At 40.0% G+C, this 16,054-nt stretch overlaps 1 protein-coding gene across 1 annotated transcript in view; it reads right to left on the bottom strand.

Moving 5' to 3' along the window:
• LOC149069152 (bone morphogenetic protein 2-like) overlaps positions 1-4,323 on the bottom strand; it is a 31,636-nt gene extending 27,313 nt beyond the window's left edge. The window contains exon 1 of the mRNA XM_089250683.1: positions 3,747-4,323. Coding sequence (XP_089106809.1) covers positions 3,747-3,890 — 144 coding nt within the window. The 5' untranslated portion in view covers positions 3,891-4,323. The remainder of the gene's footprint in view (positions 1-3,746) is intronic.
• Positions 4,324-16,054: the final 11,731 nt, after the last annotated feature.

The raw sequence follows: 16,054 nt of genomic DNA, 5'->3' as shown, positions 1-16,054 counted from the left end.
TTGACAGGTGGTTTGGAGGACTGCAGAGAGCTGAGAAGAAAAATTAAGGTGTGAAGAAATAAACCTTTTATATTTTAGTGACTATAAACTTACAGAATCCAACAAAACCACCCATAAAACAAGGGCCGTTTTAGGGCAAGGACCCACCGCTTACATTTTGCAGCAGGTTCCCTAGGATGGGGTTTTTCGCAGGCCCCCGCCTAGATTTTTCACAGACTCCTCCTCTGTATAAAATTTATAGTGTGAAAAACAAAAAAATGTTGAAAACCATATCAGGCCCCGAGCGGCAGCTCTGTCAGTCCCACTCTTGTTAGGGGTCATGCCCGGGGGTCTCATGTCCATAAGTGACTCCACCTTATGATATTTTGCATAGTACAATAAATTTTGAAAATAAGTAGGAAATATGTGGGCTGTTTATTTCCAGCTAAGTAATGGGACTACCATAGCATCACTTTGCCTGAGGGATCCATGATGTTGAGATGGTCCTGAGTAGAACTCGGACTATTGGGGAGCTCAATAAATTCTAGGCCAGTCTGAAGGCCAATCTCTTTTGCAAAATTTTCGTTCAGTATAAATTCATTGAAAATATCAATTCAATACATATAAAGTATCTTGCTTCTAGATGAGGGTCGAAGATTCTGGGTAAGACAGGGGAGCCACTAGAAAAAAAATATGGTTCAAAGGGGCCACGGGCAAAAAAAGGTTAAGAAACATTGCTCTAGATCACTCTTTTGGTCTCTCACATGCTTGCGAACTCAGGCAGTTCCCGTCTTAACAGCTTCACAGGTCCCCGGAAAAAAGGGATTTTTCTGGGGGCCTCTACCTAGCTAGAAATACCTGCTACCCAGTTTACATATTCACTGTTGAAAATTTGACCAGATCTCACATTTTCACGAGGCCCTTTCTGCACTTGAGACACCTTGAAGCTCGTGCGTTAAGACGGCACTGAACTCGGATAATTGAAAAATAGTGCTGCAGTAAATTTCAAAATGAATATATCGATCAGATGACTGAAAGTCTATTTTTTGCATCTGCAGTGTTTCGACGGCCCATGTTCCTGGAAAAAAAAAACAAATGGTCCGCACTTCATGGGAAAAATGACCGATGCGTAGTCATTAGAAATGAATCATGATGATTTAAAATATTTTCCGTGCCTTAGTTATTATAGGAAAACCCATCTGCTGAGGACACATGGGTGAGTGGTCCACACGTGGCACATAGTTCCCCATGGTTTTTACCTGCGTCTAACATATCGATCTCACTGGCTGTGTTTTCCGGGAACCCCGTCCAGTCCAGTCGTGTTGTGACGATGATTATTACTTTGCATGTCGGTCGATGTTGACCGTATGCATACACTGACTCATCAAATAGAGGGGAGACTATTCCAGGAAAGCATTATCGTCATTATTATTGCTGCCGCGCCCCCTCAAATGTGCATTTTGCTTAATGGACTTTCCATGATCGAATGATTGCTAGTGTTCATGTCTGTGTTGTCATGGCGGAGAAAAAATACTGACATGTTACTGATCTTAGTCAGGGCTACCCTTATCAGATGCGGGGCCCGGTGCGAAAGTAATAACGGGGCCCAGAGGCGTCCTAATAATTTCGGGGGGGGGGGACCTTTTAGCCCAGATTTTATATATTCAGTGGAGGAGAGGGGGAAATGGCATCCGGGTATTCATACCTTATTATTACAAAATTTTCAGGAACGTTGAAAATTATCCATACAAAAAAAACATAGACACATTGAATGTAAATTAACAAAAAAAAAATAAAAAAAAAATGAAAATTTCGAACTAAAGAAAATTGTAAATTGATGAAAAGAAATAATTTCAAAACCAATTGAAATTAGGACAATATGGAAGAAATTGTCTGAGAATTAATGAAAATTTAGAATCGATAAGAAAATAAGATGAATAATTGACAGACGGTGAATTCTCCAGCACATCCATGACAATTACATTTAAATGAAAAAAATAATTCCGGAATTGATGAAAATTCAAAATTTCAAATTCCAAAGTGGATGAAAATTCAGAATTTATGAAAGAAATTATTTCCGCAAGTGCGGGGCCCCCTTCCAAAACGAGGGGCCCGGTGTGACCACACCTGTCGCACACTTAAAGCAGAGGGAGGAGGCGTCACCCTTACCAAACGCGGGGCCAGGTGCGAAAATGATGATCAGCTGCCCCCCCACCCCAGCCCAAATTTTTTTCTTCTGTGAGAGAGGGTGTATCAAAATAAATGTAAGAATTAATTCCAGCACCCCAGTGAAAAATCAGAATATATATGAAAGAAATAATTCCAAAATTGGTGAAAATTTGGAATAAAAGAAGAAAAGGATTCCAAAATTTATAAAAGTTCAGAACATATGAAACAAATAGTTTCAGCATTGATGAAAATTTTAAGAATTGAAGAATTGCAAAATTGATGAAAATTTTAAGAATTGAAGAATTGCAAAATTGATGAAAATTTTAAGAATTGAAGAATTGCAAAATTGATGAAAATTTTAAGAATTGAAGAATTGCAAAATTGATGAAAATTTTAAGAATTGAAGAATTAAAAATTTTGAGAATCGAAGAATTGATGAAAATTTTGAGAATCGAAGAATTGATGAAAATTTTGAGAATCGAAGAATTGATGAAAATTTTGTGAATCGAAGAATTGATGAAAATTTTGAGAATCGAAGAATTGATGAAAATTTTGAGAGTTGAAGAATCGGTGAAAATTCAAAATTTATGATGGAAATCACTATTTCCTTAAATTCGGGGGGGGGGGGGTGCGTCCAAAAACCGTGGACCAGGTGAGACAGTAATCCTAGGGGGTGTGCGACGGCGGCTCTGGGTAAACATCTGAATTTCATACGATAATCAATGTCTCATACATTGTTTTTTTCCATTCATTTGCATTCGTTAAAGTTTTGTTTTCAAAATGCAGTGGAGAATAATATGATGTGAAAAATTGCAATTATTTATTAAATACCATTGCATAAAAAAAACGTAGATAGATTGATACGTTACGGTAAATGTAATAAATCGGTTATATCACACTTAAAACCGGTTGTTATGCATACTTACCAAGCGTCGTTGGTAAAAATTTGATAAATACTAAAAAAATTATCTCTTTTACTTGGAGATTATGCAAGCATAATAACCAAGTGTCATTTTTAAATTTGATGAATACTTGAAATTTATCGCCTTTATTTGTGATCACTAAATTCATAATTTATCAAATTCACCAATTACACTAGGGTTATTATGCATTATTGGTAAATTTAATAAATATGGGGAAAAAAAATTGCAAATGAGTCTAGCATGTATGATAAGCATAGTGGGACCCCGATATATAAATATAACAAATTTGACGATCGTACCCCAATATATAATACACTACAAGTATGATTTATCATTGTGTAATATATCATATAATACGAGCTATTATGTTTACTAAGGACGCAACGCTTGGGTATTATGCATAATCGCCGGTAAAAGTAATAACATCTTTAGTGCTTATTAAATTTATCAACGACGCCTGGGTAAAATATGCATAATCGACGGTGAAATTGATTAATTTAGGGGAATTCATCAAATTTATCAACTACGAGTGGGTAATAAATGCATAATCGCCGGTAAAAGTGACTAATTTATCAAACTTAGCAAAATGCTTAGTAAGTATGCATAATAACCGGTTACTCTGCATAATAACCGATTTATCAAATGTACCGTAACAGATATATATGTGGTACGTACCTGTCGATGCGGCGATGATGAGCGTTTAGCCAAAGACACGGATAATGACGAGAGGAACAGCGATGTTATCCATAAAAAGAGGTGGAAACGCTTAACACATTTCACAACAAACCTTCGGTGGGCGGCATGCATCTCCACCGGCATGCGGGACACTCACTTGTTGTTGTTTTGTGATGAGCGTTTAAGTGGATCTTGTGTTAAAAGCATGGCTGCAAAAAATATATAAAAAAAAAAGAGCCAAAAAATGCCGAATCTCTCTTCTTCTTTTTTTTTTTTAACTACGTACAACGGAAAGAAAAAGTTTTCTTTTGGACGTTGACGGTTGGAAAATGATGGAGGGGGGGGGGGGAAGAACGGGGAGGGGATTCCATTGCCCCTCCCTTGTATTCGCAGCGACGACCCCCCCTCCCTCTCTCTCTCTCTCTATATGTCTATGTATATATTTTTTTCCATGCCATGCACACGCACGCCACACAACACAACCGTTGCATTTGTCGATTCACCACTGAATATCCAATAGTCATAAGTTGGATTACGGATACGCCGACCGAGAGGGAATATCCACAAATGACGATTTGATGACCAACCGCGGTTCGTCATCATGACGTTTCCAAAGGTATGGCTCACTCCAGCGGCGTATGTGGAGAGAGGCTTGGCGGGCGGCAAGTTCGAAGGGGAAGCGAATTTGAGGAATGAGTGACCAAGGAAATTAGTTGAATGGGAGTAGGGTGACGAAATTTGTATCGCCCTCAATAAATCAGCTTTTGCCAAAACAGCAAGGGAATACGTCAGTGAGTGACCAAAAAAGTGACATAGAGAGTTTATAAGCGCATGGGTGAGCAAAAGATTTTGTACAAGCGTGAGTAAGCATGTGAATGGCCAAACGAGTGACCTAGAGAAAGAGGGACCAGGTCAGTGAGTGACCTAGAGCGTGTGCAAGTATGCGAGGGACTAAAACAGTGTGTGCAAGCACGTGAATGGGCAAAAGACTGACTTAAAGCGTGGCAAGCATGTGAATGACGAAAAAAGTGACCTAGAGTTTGTGCCAGGATATGAGTGACCAAAACAGTGCGCAAGCATGTGAGTGACTAAACAGTGTGCAAGCATGTGAGTGACTAATCAGTGTGCAAGCATGTGAATGACTAAAAGTGTGACTTTATAGAGACACAGTGCACACGTGACAAAACCATAAATGCGCCTCTGGTTGTCAATGAGTTGAGGCCCCTGCTCCCCTCCCCCAGGGTCGTCTTAAAAGCATCATCCCCTCCCCCGGGCGAAGTAATTTTTCTGAGCCTTCCCCAGTTGGCTAGAAATGCTTGCATACCATAACTTTCAAAAATTTTAAACCTTCTCTGCATTTGAGGTCTCCTGTTCATGCTTAGATGGGCCCCATGCGTTAAGACGGCATCAAGTGTCGGAACGGGTGAGCCAACGGGTCCAAAACCCGGAGTTGCGTATTGAAAATCTTTATTCATCATTAGAATTTTAGTTGTTTTTTTTTGTATTTTTGATAATGTTTCAGTTCAAAATATTCAACATTTCATTTTGTCAGTAGCTATTTTATTCAGTGTTTTGCAGCTAAAAAGAAAATTATTTCCTATAGAAAGAGTCGGTGTGGGCCCCCGAGGGACCACGATACTCAATATACAATGCGTGTGACTTGTGACTCTTTTAAGGAATTTTTCTAGAGCAATGATTCCAACCATTCGTGTACTACAAGAGATTACGTTCAAGGTATCCATCCACTGATGAGTTGGGAGTTTGTGTGCTATAAATATGTAGGAAGCTTGCATACGAAGCAGCAATGGAGGCTTTCGCACCGTTATAAATGTGTGATAGGTGAGCTTATTCCTAGAAATTCAAAGGAAGCTTGCGTACAAAGTGCTACCGTTAGAAATGCGTGGTGAGTGTGAGAACTTCTAGAAATGCATTAAAAGCTTTCGTATTCCGAAAACTGCAAAGAAGGCTTGCGTACAGTTGCAATCTCGCAATCAAGTGGTTAGAGGGCTTGCCTCTGATTGTGTAGGTCAGGGTTCAAATCCCGGTGTTGGCATTGATGTCTACTAGCACTAACAAATTCCCTGGGTACATCATACAGATCTCTTAGGAATACGAGGATCACGTTATTTATTTATTTAAAAAATATGCATAAGCGTTGGAGGCTTGCGTGCGAACCGTTAGAAACACTTGGTAGATATGCGTACACCTAGAAATGCAAAGGAGGCTTGCATGCATATAAGAGATTGCATATACAAGAGATGGAGGCTTGCTTACGTACCGTTAGAAGCGCTGGAGGCTTGCGCACTGCTAGAAATGCGTGGTAGGTGTGTGCATACTCAGAAATGCAAAAAAAGGTTTCATATACAGAAGCCAGTGGCGTCGTCGGAGCCGAGAGTGCTGTGGGTGCTCGAGCATCCACGGTAATTTGTGACGCGGATTCGAGCTCCCACAGAATTCATTCACAAATCAAAATTTGCTACATAGGGATCAAAACGAGCACCCACAGGTTCGAAACACTTTCGATGCCACTTAGAGAATCAGAGAGATGCTAGCGAACATAGGCAGAGATGTACTTCAAAGGTTGTGGGGCGGGGGCACGATGATGATGTTTAATTATATATATGCATACATATATTGGATCAGTCTATTCAGTCATAAATGCTGGAGGGGGGCATTGCCCCCAATGTTGCGTACCGTTAGAAATGCGTGGTAGGTCAACGTACTCCGAGAAATGCAAAGGATGCTTGCGTACGTCCCGTTAGAAACGCTTGGTAGATGTGCGTACTTTTAGAAATGCGTAGAAATCTAGCGCACACACAACACAAATAAGCGTTGGAGGTTTTCGCACCATAAGAAATGCGTGGCAGATGAACTTAATCCTAGAAATGCAAAAATGCAAAGAAAGCTTGCACATCGATAAGCGTTGAAGGTGGAGGCTTGCATGCAGTTAGAAATTCGGGGTAAGTGAGCTTACTCCTGAAAATGCAAAGAAAGCTTGCTCACACTGAAGTAGAAGGAGGCTTGCGTACCGTTAAAAAAATGCGTTGTAGGTTTGCTACTTACTTTCGATGCCACTTAGAGAATCAGAGAGATGCTAGCGAACATAGGCAGAGATGTACTTCAAAGGTTGTGGGGCGGGGCAGTTTCCGTGGGTACCTACAGCACCTTCCGGCTACGACGTCACTCGATAAAACATGGGCTCGGCAAGGATATAACGGGGGAAAAAACTTTCTGAGGGCGGATTGGATATGGGAGAGATAAGTTTGGATGACCTGAAGATATGGACCGTTATTATATTGACTCGATCCCGGTTCCTCAAGTTTTCGGTCTGTGGTTGCGAACACACGCCATTCACCTTCTCTTCCTTTTTCTTTAGAAAATAAGAGAAAAAAAATGTATGAAAACGAAAGCAGGTTGCGGCAAAGGATCACAAGAACCCAAAACGTCTCTTTCTTCTTCTTTTTTGGAGAGTTCATCTTGAAGGGGGCCCCCCAACGACCCCTCATAACTAACTCCTCCCGCCCAATGGCGAATTCCCCCTCAATTTTCCAACATGTGCTTCTGCATTAACCCCTGCCATTATTTCTGTATTTGGTATTGAGGAGGGGACAGACTTTTTTCTGTGTTAACGACGGGAGGTGCAAAAAAAAATGCACACGTACATATATGGGAGGGAATGTGATTGGGGGAGAAAATGCATCCCCCCCCCCGAACCAATTTTGTTAGACCACGGATTGGCAACTTAGCGCTGTCAGTCCAGCCCGATTCCGATGTCCACCTCGGAATCGGGTACTTCCACTTCTGTTTCTGAGAGTTTTCGAATTATTTCATGTAAAATGGAGCTAATAGAAAGAAAAGTAAAAAAAAAAACAGCTCTTGTTTCTCCAGAGCAAGACTCAGCATCCAACTGAACAACAGTCTGGGCATTTTTGGAGCTTATCTTTTCCATCTCCACGTATCTGACACAGAGATGAGCTGAACAAATCAGCAAATGTATGGTAATCACATATGAACTCCACTGGTTTGTGTCAACACCAGCTTCAGGTTTATATATGACTGCCAAACACCGAATCGCGGCCACTTTGCGAATTGGCCGAGAGTTTTGGGTGAACTCAGCTTTGCAGAAATGATTTGTGATTTGTCCGGCCAATTCGCGAAGTGGCTGGAGATCCCTGGCGAATATCCGAAGTGCTGATATAAGATGGTCCGGTAGGTCCAAAATCCATTTTTGTTTTTCATTACTAAAGTGTGATACATGGCTATATACAGTAGCTGTATTGGATTAGATTGGTATTCCACTTGACGAAAGGGGAAAAAAAGAGAAATGCGAGAGAGAAAACAAACTGTTTATTATTTATATTATAATTAGAGCCCGAAAGTTCAGGCAAAATGCCCTTAATGCTTTTTTTTTTTTGCCTATTTTCCAACTTTTTCGTTAAAAATGTCTTTTTTGAACTTTTCCTGACATAATGCTTTTTTGACATAAATGCTTATTTTAACATACTTTTAAGTTTAATAGTGAATTTCAGAGGCCACATACTCTGTAAAGCTTGGATATTGTGAGCATTAAGAATGAAAGAATACACCTTTAAAATTTTCCAACTCTCAGTATGATTTATCATCAGAAAGCCCCCACCTTCCAGCCCCATTTGAACACAAATAAGCGATCTGAGAGATACAGAACCTGGTGTTGCTGTGCATTAACTTTGCTTTGACTGGATGGTGTTAGATGTGAATGATTGTGTTTCACATGAACGCAGCCCATGTTAGAAAAACAGAGGGAAACATTAGAAATTTGTTTCTCCACTTCATATTATATGTCTCGTTCAGGCATTGGACTGCATTGTATATGTCTGACTGACCAATGGCTGTTCCTATAATAACCACTTTAAATAGCTTAATCGAAGCTCCTTACCAAGGCGCTTTAGCTGCCCCTAGAGGTCATCATTTGACGTCATGGCTCACATAAGGCGCGATAGGAGCAGACAGGGCTCTGGGATCCCATTTTCATTTTTGCATCATAAATGCACTGAAAACAACCATGGCTCTATTTATTTCACATACATGTTTAGTATCCGATTAAATTGGCCAGAGTCGCTCCCAGGGGCCTGCCCCCAGATGCGGCCACACAGGACCCCACGCTTGAAGTGGTTCCGCATGTATGGCAATATTAAAAAAGTTACATTTTTTTTACAAAATTAGAACGAGGTAGCTGTTTTGGTCATAGAAATAATGACGATTATTCCAAATGATACGACAAATAAATAAGAATTATTCGCAACTCGAAGAAGCCCCACAGATAATTTTATCTACGGGCTCCGCGTCTAATAATAGTCGTCCTGGAATTGACTTAATTCTGAGGGTCTACTAGCATTTTCTTTTGGGCTTGAAATCAATTTACTTGGATAATAATGTAGTTATTGTAAACTTTAATTGATAATAGTGGACGGATTAGGGGCAACAATTTTTTCAGCTAGTTTTGAACTCTTACCTCAGTTTTTAGTTATTTTTTTCTTCCTTCAATAAATTATAAATGCCTTTTTTTAGCGCCTATTTTAGGCATTTTTAGTGCCTGAACTTCCGGGCTCTAATTAATAGTATAGAAAAGTGGGTCTTAACCTTTATTCCTTCCCGAACCACCAGTGCAATGCAACCTTGGATGCAACCCCTTGGATAATTTTTTTTTTATCTGTTAGAAAATTCGTTTTTTTTCTCTCTGTAATTAATTACATTAATTATAATTAATTATAATGGATAATTATCCATTAATTAATTTCTACGAATTCTTTTACTTATTATTTAATGCTCTTTTCAGCTATGGTTAATATTTAGTTTTGGTTTTCTTCTTTTAAAAACAAATTAATTCAAAAACGAAACTTAAAAAAATAAAATTAAATTTTTTTATATTTCGGAAAAAAAACATTCATTGAAACTCTTCACTTATCGATTCCAGCCGCAACAACTATAATGTTTCTTTGACTTGACTAAAGTCAAGACGTTTTTCACTAAGTCATGTTCACGACTGTATCAAATCTGAGTATCACATGCCAGGGCCGTTTTGAGAGAACCATGGACCCTCGAGCCAAATAATTTTATGAGGCCCTTCCAGGCAAATTTACATGCGTACGAACTCTTCGAAAATTTCACCTATGATTCATTTTTGTGAGGCCCTAGGGCCCATGCGTTAAGACTGCACTGCCGCATGTTTATAACCCGAGGTACCAATGTAACAAACCCCGAAATAGCTTAGGTAAATAATGGTTATTTTTTTTCTTAACGTACTATCGCTAATAGAAAAATAAAACTTTTACAAGACAAATTTCGCATGACATATATCTGAAAGCTTATCTTAGCTAAGACATTAAATGTCGAGATATTGGTAGAATTCATTTTTTGTTTTTTAAGAATTGAAAAATTGAATTTTTATCATCACTTCAATTTTCTTGAATAATCAGTCAATATTTTGTAATTTTTTTTTCCACCTCGCATCCCTCAAAACTGCTTTCCCGCATCCCCCAGTTAAGAACCACTGGCATAGACATATAGTTTTTTTCTGTCAAATTTTGAAGAAAAATTATTACCGCATCGTGACTGCGATATGATGGGTCACCATATCTAACGTGGTCGGTGCGAGAACGTCTGGCTCTCGGAAAGGCTGTGATGTTGAGGCTCATTTTTCCGCTATAGCTCACCCAATTGGGTAAAGGGCAGAAAATCACTTCATTGTGGTAGGCCTGAGCTATAGTCGGTTTCAGATAAAGATAGATAGATAGATATCTAACGTGGGCATAATTACAATGACAAATACGCCCAAATGGCGAAGAGCTCGAATAATGCCTTTTCTTTTCGAAATTTGGCCAGGAATCTCCAGCCGATTCGCGAACTAGCCGATATCGGGCTTTGTCGGTAACATATACTGTATATAGTTTGAAATGCAGGAAAAAGATCTTCACACCACAGACCTCATCGTCCCTGTAAACTCTCATTTATTCAATTTTGAAGCTGTCCGTTTTAGCCTTCGGTCAGCAGGGACTGACCTGGGGAAGGGGGGGGGGAGCAGGTAGGTCTGTTGCCCCGAGCACCGCACCAGCACCAGAGAAGGCGAAAATTTCACCCTTCAACCTTTCTGTTTAGCATTACGGGGGGGGGGGGAGCACCAAAATGCTTGCTTGCTTCTGCTGACCAAGCACCTAGCTGCGGCCCTGTCGGCCAGTATTTTTCCTTGCGCTCCTTGGTGATAAAAAAAAAAATAGCTTATCTTTAAATTTTGGGTAATAACCTGGAAAACGAATTAAGTGCTTCTACATGGAAACCTATGAGAAATCACGTTTCGGCCTTCGAAGATATCGGTTAACGAACGTGATTCTGGAGCGAACTATCTGCGTTGGCTGAGATATATCACTGTATTTCTTTTACCTTTGTTTTAACCGACGGTAATGAAGGATGTGGCCGAAATAATTCGTTATCTTTGATTTTGAAAGTGCGGGGGGGGGGGGTGAAAAAGCAGGCATTGGGCCCCTTCCTCAGGGATTTTCAATTTTGTAGACCGGGTGTCCTGTAAATCGTAATGTGGCCTTTATCTCATCAACCTTTCGTCGTAGAGGTATTCAATTTAAAACATGGCCAAAATGTGTTCAGAAATCACTCTGTACCAGTTCCGAGAGTAATAAAAACACAAAACTTTTATATGGTGTCCCCCGCCCTAACTTCTAATTAGAAAGTTGTTGCTCTGGCTCTCCTGAGACTAACAAAGAATCCCACGTTTCTAAGTGCAATGTTGTCTGCGATATTTGAATTCAATATCGAAAAAAAGTTACAGCATAAACTAATGGACAACGCCCCTTTCATCTTATTTATGCTGTTCTTCCCAATTTCCTCGATTTTTGAATTCAAATATCTCAGTGAATATTGCAGTTAAAAATATGTTGTTCTTTTTTGGGAGCAGAAGAAACTGGGTAAAAACTTTTTTAATGGAAGTTAGAGGACAGAGGGATCGTATAAAAATTTATGTTTTTTTTATTTCCTGACACACTGTATTTTCACTCTCAAAACTGGTACAGAGTGATTTCTGAACACATTTTGAGCATTTTTCAAATTGAAACCATACCTTTACGCCAAACGGTTCATGATATAAAGGTCGCATAACGACTTACAGGACACCCTGTGTATATGTTTTTAAATTTTAATTTCGGTCTCTCGAAAAAAAAAATTATGCGTAAATTCTCCACTAACTTCGGCCATATAACTATATTGCAATTTATTGCCATAAATGAGATTGGTTAGAAATGAATGTCTATCGGTGGTCACTTCAAGCTTGCCAGGGAAAATATCTGATCTATTTCCTTCCCTTCAACCTGGGACCTAGTCAGCAACCGTCATAGGTGGTAGACGAGCATCTAACCACCACGCCATTCGAGCGGTGCAGGCTCCCCACTGGTGCAGAAGCGAAAATCAAACGCTCATCTCCCTCTCGCGCATCGGTTTGTCACAGTTTCGGTATCGTTTCCTTGACGCCCAGAAGGGCCTATATATCTTTAACTTTGCTATCAAGCTCTGCAAAACAAGGTAGTCTTCTTGGAATTGAATCATTCAAATATTACTTCTCCATTTACCAGACATTTTTTCAGCGTCGGGTTTTGACATGATAGGGGAAGCCTTGAGCGAAGCAGAAATTTGGGAATCCCCTGGGACCGGGATCAAAGATATTTTTCAACAGGTGGATACACAGGGTGTATAGGTAATGGGGCCTAAAGTATTTTACTGGAGAATATATAACGTATAGTAGTTTACGTTACAAGAGGCATTCATCCAAGAGGCATTCTTCCAAATAGAAGAGTATCCAAATAACGTGCGCAGTACTCAGCTATTTCATTCATATTGCAAGGGATATAAACCGAAGTCTGGTCTATATATATATATTTTTTCTCTCTCTGTTTCATCTCTAAAGCATTTTACTAATGTTAGTGTACCGCACACACAGAACAACAACTGCTAAAATTTTGAAGCCAACCTGATGATTCAACTAATATTATTGCTCAAAAATATTTATCAATATCACACTATATCAAATTTTTGTATGTGGTGCATTAATCAAAAGCCCGTCATCAATTTCAATCAGAGAATCACTATAGTTTGCATTTTTTGTTTTATAGGTGACAGCAGAAGTTCCAGTTCAGTGATGCTTCTCACACGTCACAGCGTTAAAATACGGGTAAACCGTTTTACCTTCATTTAAGGCTGTTTTTCCCTAGTTTCCTCCGTTTTTCGAATTCGAATAACTCAGTCACTATTGCGCTTGAAAACGTGAATTTTTTTTTTTTGGTAGCATCAGAAGAGACAAGGCAACAGCTTTGTAATTAGGTTCTTGAGCACAGGGCATGTATAAAAAGTTAACATTTTTAATTTAATAACTATAGAGAGGGATAGAGAGAAAGATCCTTGCAACACGAATGACATATCTGAGTACTACGCTATGTATTTGGATACTTTTCCTAATTGGAAGTATCTCGGATCATCGCGGTTCTCCAGTAAAATGTCGTACGCCCTGTTATCTATGCAGAGTGGCGTATTTACGGGGGGGGGGGAGGCGGAGGCTAGCGAACTATATCCCAGGGCGGAAAGTGCGGAGGGACGGCAAATTTAAGGAATGAGTGGCTAATAAAATTAATATATATATATAATGGTTGTAAGTATGTGAATAACCGAAAGAGTGGCATAGAGCCAGAGCCGTCTTAAGAGCATCATGGGCCCCCGTGCCAAGTGATTTTTCCGAGGCCCTACTGATAAATTTTCGAAAATTTCAACCGGTTCTAATTTCTGTGAGGCCCCCTCTTCCCTTGAGGGCCGTGCCCGGGTGGGTCCATGCGTTAAGACGGCAATGCATAGAGCGTGTTCAAGCATCTGAATGACCAAAATTGTGCGCAAGCATGTCACTAGAATGAGAGAAGGGCGGCAAAAATTCTTGTAGCCCACAGGCGTCAAAACCATAAATACGCCTCTGCCTATGCACCCTGTGTATATATATCTGTATATTGTTCAAATTTTTGGGTCCCTGGGAAAATTCCCCCACTTGCCCATGCGGAAATCGGGCCCTGCATTGCAGCTATCCCACGCGCAACTGGCGAGACTCTTGGCGATTGAAATTCCATTTGAGCTGTGGGAAGTCATTATCCATTGCTGCAAACCTGTTAGCTTTTTCGGAACTGTTTGTTGTTTAGCATTGTCTGCGTACATGAAGCCGAGGGCGCGGAAAAATGTAAAAAAGGAATGCTGCGGGAACCCCGCGGGGAGCAAGAGTACCGGCCGCCTCGAATTTTTCTACCTCTCGATCCGGGGCCACTTCGTAAATAAATTTACTCTCTGTCTATATTGTTGCCACTCCCACATAAACTGCAACAGGTAAAAGCAAAAAAAAAAAAAAAAAAAAGGTAGCTGAACAACAACAAAAAATATATTACATTGAAGCCCCGAATGCAGCAGAGCTTTCAAAATGTCAGCCCAATGCAAACTTTATAGAGTCCCTTTCAATCTTTTTTTCTACCTTGAAGAGCTTTTCTTTGGTGCTCGCGGGTGGCTTGATTCATTTCTTTTTTCTGTTGAGAGTCGCCCCCCCCCCCCATCTTTTATTATTCTGGAAGGACAAGAGCCTTTGAGAGAGAGAGAGAGAGAGAGAGAAGCAGCCTCATTTCTTTTTGTCCGTTGAATAATATATCGAGATCTCTTTTGTGAATCAGTCCATGGATACCCTTTCTTCGATGTCACTTGATGAAACAGTGACGCCCCCCACCACGGGCACTTCATCCATTTCGACACTAGAACTGTTGGTTCAAGTCTATTATTAATGTATAGGGCATGCGTGGACCCAGGACGATGTGACGGGGGAGGAGGGAATTGTGTAAGTTCGTATGATCGTCCCGCAAAATACGGGACAAATCCTTCCCATTTTATTTGGCTGTTGGTAACAGCGGTCGATCCCATCATCGACCCCCCCCCCCTTCCCCGTCCCGGATCAACACCTGAACGAAGGCGGAAATCTTCAGCTACGAATGGAGCGGAGGCAGGCATCTTCGGGTGTGAGTAAGCCAAGGCAGATATCATCATCTGCGAACGGAGCGGAGGCAGATATATTCAGTGGTGAAGGAGCCGAGGCAGATATCTTCAGCTGCGGTTGAAGCCGAGGCAGATATCTGCAGCAGCAAATGGAACGGAGGCAGGCATCTTCAGCTGCGGTTGAAGCAGAGGCAGATATCTGCAGCAGCAAATGGAACGGAGGCAGGCATCTTCTGCCACAAATGAAGCTGAGGCAGATGTCTTCAGCCGCGAATGAAGCTGAGGCAGATGTCTTCAGCCGCGAATGAAGCTGAGGCAGATGTCTTCAGCCGCGAATGAAGCTGAGGCAGATGTCTTCAGCCGCGAATGAAGCTGAGGCAGATGTCTTCAGCCGCGAATGAAGCTGAGGCAGATGTCTTCAGCTGCGAATGAAGTGGAGGCAGACATCCTCAGCGGAGACATTTCATGATTTTCATTTTCTGAATTTTCATGATTCATTTCTAAATTTTCATGATTCATTTCTAAATTTTCATGATTCATTTCTAAATTTTCATGATTCATTTCTAAATTTTCATGATTCATTTCTAAATTTTCATGATTGAATTTTCTAAATTTTATGATTGAATTTTGTAAATTTTCATGATTGAATTTCATGATTTCATGATTTCATGATTGAATTTCATGATTTCATGATTTCATGATTGAATTTCATGATTCATTTCTAAATTTTCATGATTGAATTTTGTAAATTTTCATGATTGAATTTTGTAAATTTTCATGATTGAATTTTGTAAATTTTCATGATTGAATTTTGTAAATTTTCATGATTGAATTTCATGATTCATTTCTAAATTTTCATGATTGAATTTTCATGGTTTTCATTTCCTGAATTTTCATGATTGAATTTTCATGGTTTTCATTTCCTGAATTTTCATGGTTTTCATTTTCTGAATTTTCATGGTTTTCATTTCCTGAATTTTCATGGTTTTCATTTCCTGAATTTTCATGGTTTTCATTTTCTGAATTTTTCGTGGTTTTCATTTTCTGAATTTTTCGTGGTTTTCATTTTCTGAATTTTTCGTGGTTTTCATTTTCTAAATTCTCATGATTTCCATTTCCTGAATTTTCGGTTCTCCTCTCCCACAGAATATATAAAATCGGCGTTAAGGGTCACCGTAATTATTAATACGCCTCCGGACCTGCCATTTTTTTTTTTGTTCTCACCGAGTCCCGCGTCAGGTAAGGGTGGCCCTGGTTAC

The sequence above is a fragment of the Pholcus phalangioides genome, unplaced genomic scaffold, assembly GCF_987345545.1.
Source record: "Pholcus phalangioides strain wild (caught in Gottingen) unplaced genomic scaffold, Ppha-v1.0 ptg000024l_1, whole genome shotgun sequence".
NCBI lineage: Eukaryota > Metazoa > Arthropoda > Arachnida > Araneae > Pholcidae > Pholcus > Pholcus phalangioides.
Note: the sequence above shows the minus strand (reverse complement) of the source record. Positions and strands in the feature narration are given on the sequence as shown.